The sequence below is a fragment of the Phaseolus vulgaris genome, chromosome 3 (assembly GCF_051622355.1).
Source record: "Phaseolus vulgaris cultivar YP4 chromosome 3, ASM5162235v1, whole genome shotgun sequence".
Classification (NCBI taxonomy): Eukaryota; Viridiplantae; Streptophyta; class Magnoliopsida; order Fabales; family Fabaceae; genus Phaseolus; species Phaseolus vulgaris.
The window spans coordinates 53,836,755-53,852,811 of record NC_143500.1 but is presented as its reverse complement, the minus strand read 5'-3'; the positions used below and the strand labels follow the sequence as shown (position 1 = coordinate 53,852,811).

General features: G+C 31.2%; 3 protein-coding genes across 3 annotated transcripts; 1 reads left to right on the top strand and 2 right to left on the bottom strand.

Moving 5' to 3' along the window:
• The first annotated feature begins 877 nt into the window (after positions 1-877).
• Positions 878-2,591, top strand: LOC137808684 (protein HAIKU1). The gene is made up of 2 exons (XM_068609932.1): positions 878-1,152; positions 1,267-2,591. The coding sequence occupies exon 2, from the start codon at positions 1,332-1,334 to the stop codon at positions 2,184-2,186; it is 855 nt and encodes a 284-aa protein (XP_068466033.1). The 5' UTR covers positions 878-1,152; positions 1,267-1,331; the 3' UTR covers positions 2,187-2,591.
• Positions 2,592-7,171: 4,580 nt separating this feature from the next.
• Positions 7,172-8,200, bottom strand: LOC137808685 (abscisic acid receptor PYR1). Its single transcript, XM_068609933.2, has one exon. The coding sequence runs from the start codon at positions 8,061-8,063 to the stop codon at positions 7,419-7,421; it is 645 nt and encodes a 214-aa protein (XP_068466034.1). The 5' UTR covers positions 8,064-8,200; the 3' UTR covers positions 7,172-7,418.
• A 4,728-nt stretch (positions 8,201-12,928) lies between these two features.
• Positions 12,929-16,005, bottom strand: LOC137808683 (mitochondrial carnitine/acylcarnitine carrier-like protein). Its single transcript, XM_068609931.1, has 3 exons — positions 15,375-16,005; positions 14,149-14,540; positions 12,929-13,764 (listed from the first exon to the last, which is right to left on the bottom strand). Exons 2-3 carry the CDS (start codon positions 14,538-14,540, stop codon positions 13,263-13,265), a joined length of 894 nt encoding a protein of 297 aa, XP_068466032.1. The 5' UTR covers positions 15,375-16,005; the 3' UTR covers positions 12,929-13,262.
• Between the last annotated feature and the right edge of the window lie 52 nt (positions 16,006-16,057).

The window sequence follows — 16,057 nt, the reverse complement described above, 5'->3', positions numbered from 1 at the left end:
TTTTACTCTTAACTTCTGCGTTTTTCTTTTACTTCTTTACTTTTCTTATAGAACTTGAAAAAATAAAACACTTCCATGTTTGAGTGAGATTTAGACGCAAATACTTGATGCTATTAATACGGAATGATGACGAATTTTATTTTTATAATCTTTTAAAAAAAATTAGTAATTATTTTAAATGTTTAGCACTATATATTTGTTAGTTAGGATAGAATGATTTATCCCTAAATCAACCCACTCTCAGTAGTCAAAATTGAACTGAACACCAAAAGCAGCGTTGATTCCGTTGTCTGACCCAGTCTTTCTTCCCCATTCAGACGTTACCATCTTCATTTTCAAACCTCATCTTTAACTAATATATTACAAAAATAACTTTTCTAGGATTTAAATACTTTTTCCCTTTCTTTTAAACAATTACAATTTATGATCAATAAACATTCATTTAGAATGATAGGGTGAGTTAATTAACGTCTTAAAAAACATTGACTATTCATTCCTGTAACTTTTTATTAAATCAAATTACACCCTTTTGATCTTGATTATCAATTCTATACACATCTTTATCCATCGTGATAACTTGACTTGAGTACCAATGGAGGTAAACGTGACCATCATATCTAAGGGAATCTAAGACTTCTCCTCTTACTACTACAATAAGCCAACAATATGTGTCCATATCGAATTTTTGCACTTAATTTCATAAAAACTACTTATAATCAATTATTAGATGAAGTTTTTATTTTCTTATATATATTAAATGTCTTAATTTTTCGAGATTTTCAAGATAATCTTAATTTATATTTTACTAGGTAACTGTTTGTATCTATGTTATGGACATAATTTACACATGAATCTGGTTCCATAACAGTTTTTTCTTGACCTAAACAACCATTCTATGTCATTTCCCTTTTCCATTTGCTCACACAACACGAAACTCCGACCAAAATAAAATAAGATTTTCTGTCTCTTTCTCTCTCTCTGTCTTCTTATTTCTTATAAGCTTAACCCATTCTTCAAAGTCTCATCATTACTATTACACCCTCCCGACAAGTTCCAATCTTTTTCGATTCTTTTCTGCATCGCTCTGAAATCCGTCTTCTTTCCATCCGTGAGAGGTGGTTTCTCTTTGCTTGTGTGAATCTTCCCAAAAGGGTATGTTCTCTGATCTCTCTGGGTTTCATTTGGGGTGTTGTTGATACGATCAATAACGATCACGGTTCAGTTTGACTTTGAGGTTGATTATCTGATTGGTGTTTCTGTTTTTAGTTCTCAAGTTCCAGGTTGTCCTCGCAGAAGTTTCTGAACTTGAGTTTGTCGTTATTTATAGCAAAATGGATAACTCAAAAACCAGGCATAACGACAACTTGGGAGTGAACAAAACAGGAAAAAACATTAGGAAGAGTCCATTACACCAGCCCAATTATGGCAACAACAACAACAACGTTAATGGAACTAGACAGCAACAACAGCAACAGCCTCAGCCTCAGGTTTACAACATCAGCAAGAATGAGTTCAGGGATATTGTTCAGCAGCTTACTGGGTCTCCCTCTCAGGATCCTCAATCAAAACCTCCTCAGAGCAATTCCCCAAAACCTCAGAGCATGAGGTTGCAGAAGATCAGGCCTCCTCCTTTACCTTATGTCAGGCCTCCATTGCCTTCTTCTTACAATAACAACACCTTGCCACCTACAACTGCTCACTTTAGACAACCATCACCTAACCCTTTTCCTCAAGCTGTGTCACCAATCTCTGCCTATGTCAGATACCTTGAACATTCATTAACAGATCCAGGCTCAAAGGGAAGCCAAGTTCAACCTCTTCCACCTTCTTCTGCTTTGCTTCCTAATAATCCTATCTTCCCTTCTCCAAGATTAAACCCTCCTCCTCCTCATCTTTCTGCTGTTCCTTCCCCACAAACAAATGGACCTCCTTTTTTACCTTCTCCAACCTCACAGTTTCTCTTGCCTTCACCAAATGGCTACATGAATTTCCTGTCTCCTCAGGGTTCTTATCCTCCACTACTCTCCCCTGGCATTCAGTTTCCATCTCCTTTTACTCCTAATTTCCCTTTCTCGCCCTTTGGGCAGTCAGGGATTTTTGGCCCCGGGCAGCAGCCTCCCCTTTCTCCTGGGTTGTTTCCTTTGTCTCCTTCAGGCTTTTTCCCCATCACAAGTCCAAGGTGGTGAGATCAATAAATACCCTTCTCATTTTTAGCCTCGTCTTTCATTGGAGATCATGCTCTCTTCTAACTAAACTCATCTTTGTTCTTAAAAAACTGATCTTTTTTTCATTGGCATGTAAAGTACTGGCAAGCTGTAAGATTGTAAGGAGTAGGTTTTGGCTGCTCATTGTCCTTCATTTCCCTTTCCCTTGTTTTTTTTCTTCTTTTTCTGATGACCATGATGGCTGCAATCCTTTTACTTTTACTGGTTTTATACATTTGGCATTGTATTGAAGATCGGGAACACAATTGGATGGTTGGACAGGAGCCTAAGTAGGTTTACAGACAATATTTGTTGTGTAGGTTAGCCCATGTTCTTTTGTAATACAATGGATTGCATGTTAAAATTTCATCTTATTCCTGTTTCCAAGTGCTTCTTCTGCATTTATTTTTCATTTCTTATGTCAAGTAATTTTGTTAATGGCAGTTCTGGAAGATTTCTTTGGCTGGCTTTATTTGAGATGACACTAAGAAAGAAAAATTACTAAGTCATCTTGAGTAAATTGATTATTCTTACCTTACTCGTGTGTTCTTATAGAACAATTATATTGAAATTATTTTTTAATGTTTTTGAGAACATCAAATTCATTTTTCTGTTAGTAAGGCAAGGCAATTTGGAAGTGTTTTTGGAAGCTGAAAGATGGTCTGTAATAAAACAAAATTAAAAGTTTGGCATTCAAATAGTTATAACATTTTGATTCTGATAATCTTGGTGGTGATCGATCTGAAAAGAAAGATTCAGTACTTCTATTTACACCTTGCTTTATTCTGCATTTTATCACCATAATTTGTGGGGAGAATAAACAGTAAATGATGCTTGCCCAATGAGAATTAAAGTGGAGAGAAGAGAACTATGATGAAGTCATCGATGAACTTGCAGGGAAAAACATTAGATGAATTCTGTCATTCTGTAGGGTGGACACATTTTTGTGTAGCCACCCTTTCGAAAATGTAGGGAATTTGTTTCAAATTAGAACATAATAAAAATAAAGTTAATATGTGTATCGGTGGCGTTCGTACGACACTTGAGTCTAGTATCCGGTCAAGACCAACCGACATAATTAAAATCATTACGCTCAAACAGAAGATTAACAAAACTAATCAGTGATCAAACACTAGGTAATACATTTTTAATTACAAACCAAATCTTTAATCCGAGCGATAACAAAAGACCTATAATAATCATATAAATAGGCAACAAATTTCAATAATCAAGTACGTCATCATTCATTACTAATAACTCTAAGGGTAGAATACCGACATATTACTTAAACGTTGAAGTGTCTTTTGCAGGTACCATCCGAACTTGAAGTTCACGGAGATGAGAATTAGAGAAACGAGGGAAGTACAAGGAGATTGTTGAAGCAGAAGGAAGGAAAGGTAGATCGACGGAGAACAATATGAAACAAAAACAAGAGAGGTAAACAATTAACCTAAAATACAACAATTATCCACTTAAACTAAATAATCAAACTTTAATTGATTAATTGATTCTAAATGGACTAATTAAGCATTAATTAATTTATGCAAACTTCTTACAATGACTAATTTGGTGAATTTTGATTAAATTAAGTTTAATTTAAGATGTTTCGTAAATCTAATTCGATTATAAGATCTGAATTTTTATCAATTAATGCATGAGTTCAAACGGTTCAATACTTAATATTAATCATGGAAACTTATTCTAGACATTCAAGCTATCGTAGCATAATGCATGATCAATTATGCAAGATGAACATTGCACGAATTAGAGAAAAACTACAAAATGTGCAACGGTAAAGAAAAGAAGACAAATAATAAGAGAGAAAATGAGATAACTCAATATGAAAATTTAGAAAACAGCTAAAATGTTATTAATACAAGCTTAATTAGTCTATTTATAGACTTTTATTAGCGATGCAAAAGTGAGCCTTATTTATGGGCCTTGAGTAAAATTCAACAAATATGCTTTAAATTTAAAAAAGTTATAAAAAATAGTAGGAAAATCTAAATTTAGAAAATCATATGTACATTTTGAATTCCTAGATATAAAATAAATAAATAAAAAGTAAGTTAACAAAAATGCTAGATTAAAGCATTTATGTGTAACAAACCCAATTAATATTAATTGATAAGAAATGATAAGCATCCATAAAATTAAGCATATCACAAGTAAAGAGAAAGAAAATGATGGTTGGAATGTTATGATTAATGGATGTGGTACTAACCAAAATGTTTGAGGAAAACAATATAGCCCATGAATGGGTTAAGAAAATATGGAATCTATCGAAAAAATTATTTTAACAATAAAAAACAAGATATCTCTTTATATAGGTTGTTATAAAATGATCAAAGTAGATATTCAACCAATTGAATCATAGAAATTAAGTAAGATCACATGAATCAAAACTCATATTGGCACCAATGATAAATTTAAACTAAACCATAAAAATAATAATATTGAGTTAACTTTGATTAAAATCACAAAGGAACCAAGAATTGAGAGAACTCATGGATCAAATCACATGAGTGGTTATGAAACTTGTTTTCATGTCTCTTTTAGCCTTGACCAACATATGGAATATTAATAAAAATTCAACAAGTTAATTAAATCCTAGAAATTACTAGAAACAATATTTTAATCATTGCAAATGAAAGAAACACAATCTTTTAATTGAATATCATGAATAGGTGTGAAATAATAGAATTAGAAAGTTCATTGCTTAACATGAAAAATATATATTTGATTATAAAAGACTATATGGTTCTGTCTTTGCAAATAATAGTTGTCTAAGTGTTAACCATTACTATACAATAACAAAATTGCTAAGAGATAGATGGAGACAAAAAAGATAAAGTAATTGTTCAAATAAGATCACTAATGGATAAAGATAAATTCCTATTACTTATTGATTATATATATATATATATATATTTATTTATTCGTGTTTTAATTTACAAACTCAACTTAATGTGTTATAAAAATAATTAACTATTAATAATTAAAAAATATTCGTACTAATAACATAATTATTTATTAGTTAATTTTTAAATATGTAATACTAAAAAGGAAATATTAATTATTTCATAAATAAAATTTCAATGCATTATAATATTTAATTATTCACAGTAACACTATAAATACATATAAATAAATAAAAAGTATTATTGTAAAAGTTGATTGATCTAAAATTTTGTGGTACTGTTGAGAGATTAAAGAGCAGTAGAATTTTGACACGTATTGAATAGGATGAATCTTTGTTAAATTTTGAATTGAATTATACGAAAAAGATATCATAAAAGAATTGCAGAGCATACTCGATGGTCGTGAGACTGACAGGGTTCTTCCGTCCCACCATGAGTGAGAGAGTGATGAGAATCAATGCTTTTCATTTATTTATAATTAAAAAATAAAAAAGCAAAGAAAAATAATAAACAAATAAGTTAAGTAATTATAAAAGAAATTATTAAATAAAAAATAATTTAAAAATAATTAGTTATTGAATAAATTAGGTATTATTTTAAAAATTAAAAAAATTATTTATTAATAATTTTTATTATTAATAAAATTTATAAACTAATTTTTAGTTTGATATTTAATTAGTTGTTAAGATTTTAGTACATGTTTAACCTAACTTGCTAAATAAACACAAACTCTCATGTACTTTAGTGTTATTATTAATTTTTATTCTTTATCTATAAGTTTTGAATTTTGTTTAGGGAACTTGTTATTGAATTAATTAAAAAATAATTAGAATTACTTGATCACTTATATATTATCATTTTTATAGTATTAAATAGTAATCGTCTTTATATTAAAATTAGTTTTTCTTTTAATTTAATCACAAAACAACTATTATCAAACTTCCAACTTCTCTATAAAGATGCAAGTTATAATTTTTAAGATTTTATAAGATTAATATACATTGTGTTTTAAACTTTACAAGTCCTCATGAAAAGTGAAAATTTTGTATAAATAGTATGTAAAATAAGAAAAACACAATAAATGGGTTAAATGTGTCTATAAAAAAATTTTAAAATCTTTTTGGAAGTCTTGGAAGGCATCATTTGTAGTTTTCAAAAGACACATGATCTTATAAGAAAATCAATGACAAAGTAACAACAAATAATAATGTTTAAATTTGATATTTTTCACTAACACAGAAAGCTCAAAAATTGAACACTAGTTAAAGAACACAATTACTTTTATATTGATTTGTCTCAATGTAAAACTTCTTCTAAAAGTAGTCTTATATATATATATATATATATAACATTTTTTCTCAATTTCTCAATAAATACATCTTTCTCATCTTCATTTATTTGTCTTTATGAAAGTTTGAGTACTTGATGATGTGCATTTAATGTTTTACGTGAAACTTGAAATGAGCATTTAGTGTTTCTCAACTATTAGTCTCCTTTTCATGTAATCTAATTTTCTTATCTACCTTCAGAAAAATAAAGAAATAAATAAATGAATGCAGTGCATTAACTATTCTTAAATAATATAATTAAATTGACCTACTACAGGGGGTAACAAATCATGCAATAGATGATGGTTTCTGATAACACGTAATACTTATCAGATGCAACATGTGGTTAAAATCTTAAGATATTTGTAAGTTTTTTCTATTTATATATTATTCATCCTACTAATGTATATTCAATATTAGTTTTAAATTCAGACTTTAATTTTTATAGTTTTTAATATTAAATAAGTTTGAGTGACCTTAAAAATTTCCCATACTCCTATTCTAAAGTGAATGATGACAAAGTTTAAAATATTTTGTTAATTTTATTTATTTATTTTAAACAGTGCGAAAATTGTTTTTATTTGTTAAACTTTCATTGACGTTTTAAACATTAAAAAGTATTCATTTTAATTTTTTTATATTGAAAATAATAGTTAGGGTGAAATAAATTAATTTAAATGAAGTAGCATAAAGATAAAGAATAAAAATGAAAATGGGATGTGAAAATCAGTGTGTAATTAGAGGGAAATTAACAACATCCACGATAGCATTACAAAGGGTATTTCACAGGCCAGTCCCAAAGGAATAAAGGGTATAATCGTAATTTCAAATAGCGAAAATAAAAATCAGAATAACAGGTTCGCCGAAAAACAAAAGAAAATAAAAAAGTTCGGAATGAAATATTTTTTCTTTCTTTTTATTCTTTTAATTTAAACCCATTTTTCTTCGGGTTTGGGTGGCTGAAGCTATGACTTACCGTTCCGGTTACCGTCACCGTCAGCGCTCATCCCTTCGGTGACAGACGCGAGCTGCTGCAGGTTGAGCTTCACGACGGTGTCAGCGAAGAGACGCGTGTCCTCCTCGGTGTTCCCCTCGGGCACATCCACCACGTAAGATTCCAGAACAACGGTCCAGATCTTGCCATCGCGCTCGAAGCCGTGCACGGAGGAGACGGAGCGGTAGTTCCTGAGGCGGTGCTCCCCGCCGACGATGGTGAAACCGATGACGTGTCGGTCGTCGTCGAGGAGGTCGAGGCGCTCGGTGCTGGTAGCTGCCGGTAAGCCGGAGATGACGTTGACGTCGCGAGTGGAGCCTACGACGAGCTGGAAATCCTCCTTGACGTGGCAGCTCTTGATGAAGTGCTTGTAGGCCTGGGGGTTGTCGAAGCAGCGGACGACGGACCAGACAGCTTGCGGCGGCGCGTGGATTCGTTGGGCGAGGAGGGAGGAGCATTGGCGCGTGGTCATGGAGTAGGTGTGGTGCTCCATGATGGAAGGTTTGAGGTCCAGGAACTCCTCGGGAGTCAACCCGGATGGGGGCTCCAGGTGATGACGGGTCGGGTGCGTCTGAGTCGGATCCTGCTCTGCGCTGAAGCTGTTGGTTTGGTCCATAGCGTGCGCTGAGAGTGAGAGAGAGATTTGCGAACTCAAAAAGGGTAATTTCGAGAATAAAAATGGTTTTTTGTGTGTGCTGGTGTGGTGTGTATCTGTATCACTGAATATGAATGAATACAAAACGGAATGGTCTGACACCTAATTCAGTATGATTTTGTCGTTTTGTTTTATGAAAAAGATTTTGTTCATACCAAAAAAATAAAATAAAATTAAAATACATGTTTTTGTAATAAATTCAAATATTAATTTATTAAAATATAAAGTGTATGTTTTTAGTGTCTGTTAATATATCAGCATAAAAAAATAATGCAATTTTCTTTATTTGAGCGTGGCTGGACTAACCTCATCCACGTTCACTCAATTATAGCGTACTGTTTTATACATGCTCCATTCATTTTAAAGTATGTGTCTCAGTATCAAGCTCTATGAAATTTTAAATTCAGAAAATAAAATTTCACCTCGCCTCCACGTTTTAATTATTTTAGAAATTACAAATATAATTTTTTTTTAATAATTCTTACTAATCTAGGTTTTATAGATCCATTTGCATACGATGGATTTCTATCCATGGGTAATTGTGTCAAGGTCCCGTTTGATTTAGCTGCAAGGCGAAAAACTTTTCGTCCATTGTTTTTTGCCAATTTGGGTCAAAGATAGCTCGAACATAAGTGTGAGATTCTTTAGTGACTTTGATGTTAGCAAAATATGCACTATGTGTAGAAGAAAATTGTGAATTAGAAAGAAAATGATACATAAGATACCTGGTTCCATTCGGTCGGTCTTAGGAAATGTAATGTAATCAATATGAAATACAATGGTTTGTAAAAAATCATAAGCTCCTAAAAAATGTAATAATCTATATTTTTTTTTAGATGTCTTCATGGTGATAATAATGATATCCTTCGTCATGAGATAAGAATGTATAATTCTAAAATGTGTTTCAATGTTTTAAGTTAGTACTTTTAGATAGTTGATAGTGATAAATATTATTAAAACATAACTTTTACCTATTTCAAGCAAATCTATTTATAAATTTGTATTTATGGAAATTGTAGTTAATCTTGTATTCTTGTAACATAATGATGTAAGATTAGCATCATACTTGATTATTCTGTTTTTATTTATTTTCCAACGTGTCTTTGACTATGCACTCGAGACTAATATGTTTATTCATTGTTACATGTGTATTATGAAGAAGTTGTGTCACTTTGATACGATTTTGATGAAATTTAATTTTTTTTAAAAATGAAGTATGTCACTTTAGCACAACTTAGTTAGTACTAAGGTGACACAACTTCAGGATCATTTGATTTTAACTTAGTAAGTGTTAATGTGACATGATTTTAATGTAATTTGATTTGAACTAAAGTAATTTCAAAGTAACACATTTAGTTAAAATTATACTGAAATCTTGTTAAGATGAAACTTAAGTTAATTTAATTTCAACTGAAGTAGTGTCAAGATGATACGACTTCAGTTGAAATTACACTAAAATCATGAAACAATTTTTTTTAAAAAAATAACATTGGTTAAAGTCGTGTGAATGTGACACAACTTCTACTATTACAATAGAATTGTTTCGACATGACACGATCTCACTTTCATAAGATCTAAATCATATCAATGTAATTTGACTTCTTCATAACAAAATTATATGAAGGTTATACAACTTAATAATTTTTTAAAACATGCTTAATAACATAGTTGGCATCGTGTAAGTATTTAAACTACACTATAAACATTGTTATCTAAATATTTTCATAATGATTATAAGTTTATAAGGGTATTTGTTTTTTGCTTGTAACTTTGTGATAGCACTATCTTTATCTCCACCGTCCAAACACCATCACGCATTAACACTGTTACCAACTCCGCAAAGCAATAATATCCATAGTTGTTTTAGAACCACCATTACCCTTTAGTAAAGTCAAACCCAAACCTACAACCACCATCTTTTTCGATCTTTTCAAAGATATGTAGGGGATATTGTCACTGCTCAACTATGGATCAAATCATATCAAATATTATAATACTACATTAATTCTAAATTTTAAAGATTATTAATAAGAGGGTTCAACTTTTAAGGAGATACATTAGAAAATTCAATACTAATAAATATATCTATTTTAATATAAAGAAGGAGAAGTTTCAAAACAACTCGATATAAAATTATTAAATAAAAATTAATATTAAAGATAAAAAATAATCAGTTACTTATTATTTTATAAATTAATTTTTATTTAATAATTTTTCTGTAGTAATTTCTCAAGTTATTCGAATTTGAGCTTTTTCTTCTCTATTTTAAAATAGATATATTTATTTGGAATAAAGTAGATTTATTAATAAAAATATATATAAAAAATTATGTAATCACTTTTTTTAAAAATTGATCCTCAATAATTAGTTATCCATAGACGAAGAATATCAAACAAAATTCTGAGATATTGAGAGAAAAAAAATGAATAGTCAAAATAGAATTTGAGAGAAAAGAACAAAAGGAGATGAGAAAGACAATTAAAATTGAAAATTAAGTAAAATTTAGGACACATTTAGACAATATATATGTTCTAAAATACGAAGTAAACATGAGCATAAATGTCAAATGTGAGTTATAATTAGGTTCATAAGCTCAATTACAAAAGTCTAAACTAAAATAATGAGAATTGAATTTGCATGCTTGTTTTGCAAACATTCAAAAAATAATGAAAAATATCAAACAACAAAATGTATGTCAATTTTAAAGCTTGGAAATGTAGAACTCAATCCAATTAAAATCAGCCAAACATAATATCTACAAAAAAATGTTATGGCCAAAATAGTAAGCAAAGGTCATATGAGCCAAATGTACAAAATTAAAGAAAATATGGACATTTACTTCTAAAAAAAATGGGTTAAAAACTAAAAATAAAGTATATGAGAAGGGCATTCAATGTAAAATAATTCTATAAATATGTGTACAAAATATGTTTCACCAAATTCATAAATACATTTCCAAGCAAAAGAAAAACTAAGAAAATAATATATGAACACTAAAAATGAAAACAAAAAATCAAACTTCCTAATGAATTCTAATGAAAACAAGAAAGCAATCTTTCCAATAAATCCTGAAAGGAAAATATTGTGAGCTAAAGAGAAAATGAATCATACATCCAAAGTATTAAAAAAATAAGATAATTAAAAATCTATTTCAAAACTTAAAAGTAAACAAGAATTGCAATTAAATTAAATCAAGAATGGTAAAATTCTCACAAGTTTGTATATCACTCTTTCTATCAAATGTTTAAGATTGTATTTACACTTAAAAAGCACATCATCATGAAAGTAAGCAGTATTATAGGCTTGACAAACCTCTCTTTTACTCTACTTAAAACACCATGATCAATAAAACATGCACTAAAAAAAATTGTGAAATAAAAACCAATTTTTAGAGACCAAAATAATTAGTTATAATAGGAACTAAAATATAGATCATTTTGAAAACTAAAAAAAATTAGTTTCTAAATTAGTTTTTATTATTTTATATTATTGTTAAATAGTTTCTAAATTTGTATCTAATTAGCAACTAAGGTTTTAACTACCCATTATTTAGTTTCTAAATTTGGTAGCAAAAACATTGGTTGTTAATTAGATACCAATTTAGAAACTATTTAACAATAATAGAAAATAATAGAAACTAATTTAGAAACCAAAATTCTTTTTAGTTTTTAAAATGGTATCTAATTTAGTTACTATTGCAACTAATTATTTTGATTTCTACAAATTAGTTTCTATTTCATGATTTTCTTGTAGTGATGTACAAAATTAAAAGAATTATAATTTTTATACTAATATTATTCTTATTTTTTTAATTATACTAAATAAAATATATTAATACTTATCGTACTTAACCGATTATTTATCTAATTATCTTAAAAAAAAACTTGAGAATTACTAATAATAACATGCTAGTCACTGAGGCATCAAGAACGGTGGCTTACAGGGTAAGCTACAGTGAAGAAGAAAAATAGAGGGTTAGAGTGTTGCCAAGAGAAGAAAAAGAAAACAATGTTGAAGAAAAACTGTGAAGCAACTTGTCAGTGAAGAAGTATTAGTATCAATCTCTTTATATTTTTTTATTCTTATCCACCTTATCACAGAAGAGAATTTTTGTATTAGATTTTGGAGATTACAAATTGATTATTATTTAGTAAAACATTTCACTTTTACTTGTTTCATAGATTTTTATCTCACACTGAAATTTTCCAGCATTAAAATTTTGGTGTCTGCTTTATTATATTCTCTGTTTGATGCATCCAATTATTTCCCTTAAATAATTATATGTTGCTTGAGATATTCCTGGAGTCTATTCTTTCGTAAAGGGAAAAGGGATCTTTTGCTTCAGTTTTTTTCGCTGTTTTTGTTTTCTTTCCCTAACACACTGAAGAATTATTATTATTTTTTCATTTCAATGCACCCTCAAGCATCATTACGCCATTAAACACTGAAATTAGCATCATCAGTGTAGCGAATATGAGATGGAGAAGTATAAGACCCTTTTATAGCTATAGGAAATTCCTACAAGTGTGGATTATGAGCCAAGGGTACATCACATTATTCAGTGCAAAACAAAACCAGAAGATATTGTAACAATAACATACAAAAATTAGCAGTATCCTGAGTGAATAGAAATATTATAGAATTTGACATGTGCTGTATATGGTAACTCAGCAGCTACAGAGCTTGATTCAGTTGTGGTTTGGTGATGCATATCACACATCTCTTGTATAATTAGTTCTGCATAAAACATTAACATTTTTACATTATTTCTTCCTTCAAAGGATCTTGTGCATTTTTACATTGTTACAACTAATCGAGTCCACGAATAAAAAAACAACAACAAATGCATATAACCACTTCCAGGCTCCAATTATTTTACAATTTTGGAATGGTACGAGTCAATCCAGAGAGATTACAATTTTCTCTTTAAAGTCACCCTTTAAAGCAATGTAGTTACAATATTATTCAGAGCATAATGTGGCACCTGAAACTGAAAAGTATTTGCTTTACTAGTGGTGAAAGAATCTGTGGTTGAATGAAGCAAATAACAGAAGACGCGCTTGTGTGGTTATATGTCAATGGATATGTTCATTGAACAAAAAGAAAAAGGAAAAAGAAACATGAGAATTTGATTGATATTAGACCAACTATGAGAATTAATCATGCCAGAGCTGATTTTGTCATCTCATATGCCAAGAAGCATGCTGCATTTGCAGGAATACTTCGGGCCATAGCAGGACCAAAACCCTTATACAAGCCCTTGAAGCCCTGTGAAGCTTTAATCTTTCTGAATGCATCAAATGAACCAGAAAATTTTGGATTTCTGTAGTCATCTACTTGAATCACACTCTTAATAACATCAGTTGGGTAAACAATGAACCAGAAAGAAGCTCCAGCCAAGCCTCCAGCAACAATCAGAGAACCTCTACTCAGGCCAGAAGTATCAGTGCTCCCTGCAAACTTTCGCTTTAATGCTTCGTATACACCAAACATTATAGCATTTCCTGGTATCTCTCGGGCCATAGTGGGGACCAAGCCCTTGAAAAGACCTCTCGTGCCCCCTTCTGATTTGAGAACATGCCTGGCCACATCCATGGGTCCTCCGTACTTAACAGCCACAGTAGCTGTTTCAGAGCCAGCTAGCGCACTTTGTGCTTGCAACCTGATGATATTCACCATGGATGAAAAAAGTTAAGCATAGGATCAATACATATTTGTAGTACCTATGGTGATGTCTAAGTAACAAAAGTTAAAAGTGAAAGTTAGTAAAGACTAATCTGTAGCTAGAATTCATTTGATTTTTTCCTAAATGACAAACTGGTTTTATGTCAACTGAGAGAGGGAATGGAGTTTGTTGAAGATATTATGTGCACCTAAAGAATAGATACCTTATAGTAAAACAAAATGAATAAAACAGGTCAAAATTCATACCATATTTTATAAAGAGAAAAGGAATAAAACATTCCAAAACCACTAAAAAACTATAGAAGCTGATAGAAAGGAAAAAAGATTAAAGAGGATCATGACAAGAAGAACACCATCAGACCTGCATTTGATCAATTCAGTTGGGCATGCAAGAATGGAAACTGCAACTCCAGCTCCAGCTCCACAGACAAATTGCTGATTCACTGTCAGGGGGACGCCAGGATTGGACCTCACTAATGTTTCCATCTGTCCCCTCACTGTAAACAGGACTGCATTGAAAGCTGCTACTGTAGCAAGAGGAACACCCATACCTTTGTATAAACCTCTTGGCCCTTCTAATGCTACTGTCTGCTTGACAGCATCAAATGCACCTGAATACTTGGGAAGCTGACCAGGGAGTGGTACGGGCTGGCTTTGGAGCTTGACCTTGATAGTGTCAAAGGGGTGTCCACATATCAACTGTGCTGCCCCTCCAATAGTCCCAGCTGCAAGGTCCTTAGCCACGTCTCCCATCTGCAAAACATAAATTCCATAGAGGGAAAGTGGGAAACAAAGGATTTAGACTATGAAACATGAACATATAAAATGGTTTAGTATAAAGAACTCAGAGAAAAGTAAGATCCTTGAGAAAACAGCCAAGTTAAACAATATGGGACATAACAAGAAACATTAAGCTTTTGTTTTGCAGCAGATCAAACAGGACTTTCATTTAAACAAACGGAATTGCAGTGCAAATTTATGAAATTATAACTTATCAACTCATACAAAACCTCTAGTTTCTCAATCAAAGAATAAACACCTTTAAGTTAAGTAGTGATTAAGGTCTGCTTGGTAGGGACGAAAGAAATACATGAATAGAAATAAAAAGGACGAGTAGAAATAGGTGCGAAATAAAGTAGAAATTTAAAACGATTTGGTTGAAAATAAATAGAGAAAATGTGAGGAGAAAGATGAGTGAAAATAGGTAAACAATAGTACAGTTGATTGTACTAATTTCAAGTCAATTATTCTCTAAATCTCTTAAACCAAACAACACCAACTTATTTCAAGTTAAGTTGCAGAATCAATTTTTGTTACTTGGGATTGCATTGTCATCACCAAAATTACAAAACAGAAGTAAATGGCCTGGTAATTGCTGTTGCGGAATTCTCCCAAACAATACAATACAAGTCAGAAATCATCTAACTAAAAATAAATAAACATAAAGAAGTAGAAAAAGAAGAAAGAAACGACACTCACATACACTAGCTTTCAATCAAAAACACGAAATCAGGAATAACACTTAGAATTAGCAGCCCATGATTCAATGAACAAACTTTTGAATATGTGGTAAATCTAGAATCTTACCGAGCTCTAGGAGTGCCCAAAGGATGAGATGAGACGCAGAGTGAAAAGGGTAGAAAAGGCAACAGCTTTGATTGAGAGAGAAGTTAGTTATAAGAATCTGGAAGGAAAAGTGGAGTACGGGTGTGAGGCTTGAAATGGGTAATGTTCAGGTGGCGGAGAATCTAAGGAGTTAAAAACAAAAATGGGTAATTGAATCTGAGAGAAGGAGAGAGCCACAAGAAAGTTGGGGATAGGAATGGGACAAAGGAAACAAAGCCAGAGAGACAAAGTGTGGCTCAAACGTGCTTTTTTTGGAATCATGTGGATTTGTTGGAATCACCAAAACCCATTTTCCTGACTCAGCAATTAGACACTAACTTCATAAACAAATGCATAAACAGAAAGAAAGAAAGAGAGAGATTGCGGCCAACATGAACGCACTTCGAGAATGAGATTAGGGGATGTGGGCAACACGTCACCACCGCGGTTCCGTATTCATACGATATTCATACGATGAGTCCCAAGTCTTGTGGACTGAGATGACAGAGACGATGGGACTTGCAAAAGTGTTTGACATGAAAGGCTGCTAACAACATTTTCTTCTTCTTCCATTTATTACATTCTTTCCGCCAATATCCTTTTAATTCATTATGTATTATTTATGATCTTCGGTCAAATTTAATAAATGGGTGATTGTGTTGGAT

Coding starts and splice junctions, on each gene's coding strand:
- LOC137808683 (XM_068609931.1), bottom strand. CDS start 14,540: ATGGGAGACGTGGCTAAGGACCTTGCAGCTGGGACTATTGGAGGGGCA. Junction 13,765..14,148: donor ACTGAATTGATCAAATGCAG/GTCTGATGGTGT, acceptor GAATATCATCAG/GTTGCAAGCACAAAGTGCGC.
- LOC137808684 (XM_068609932.1), top strand. CDS start 1,332: ATGGATAACTCAAAAACCAGGCATAACGACAACTTGGGAGTGAACAAA.
- LOC137808685 (XM_068609933.2), bottom strand. CDS start 8,063: ATGGACCAAACCAACAGCTTCAGCGCAGAGCAGGATCCGACTCAGACG.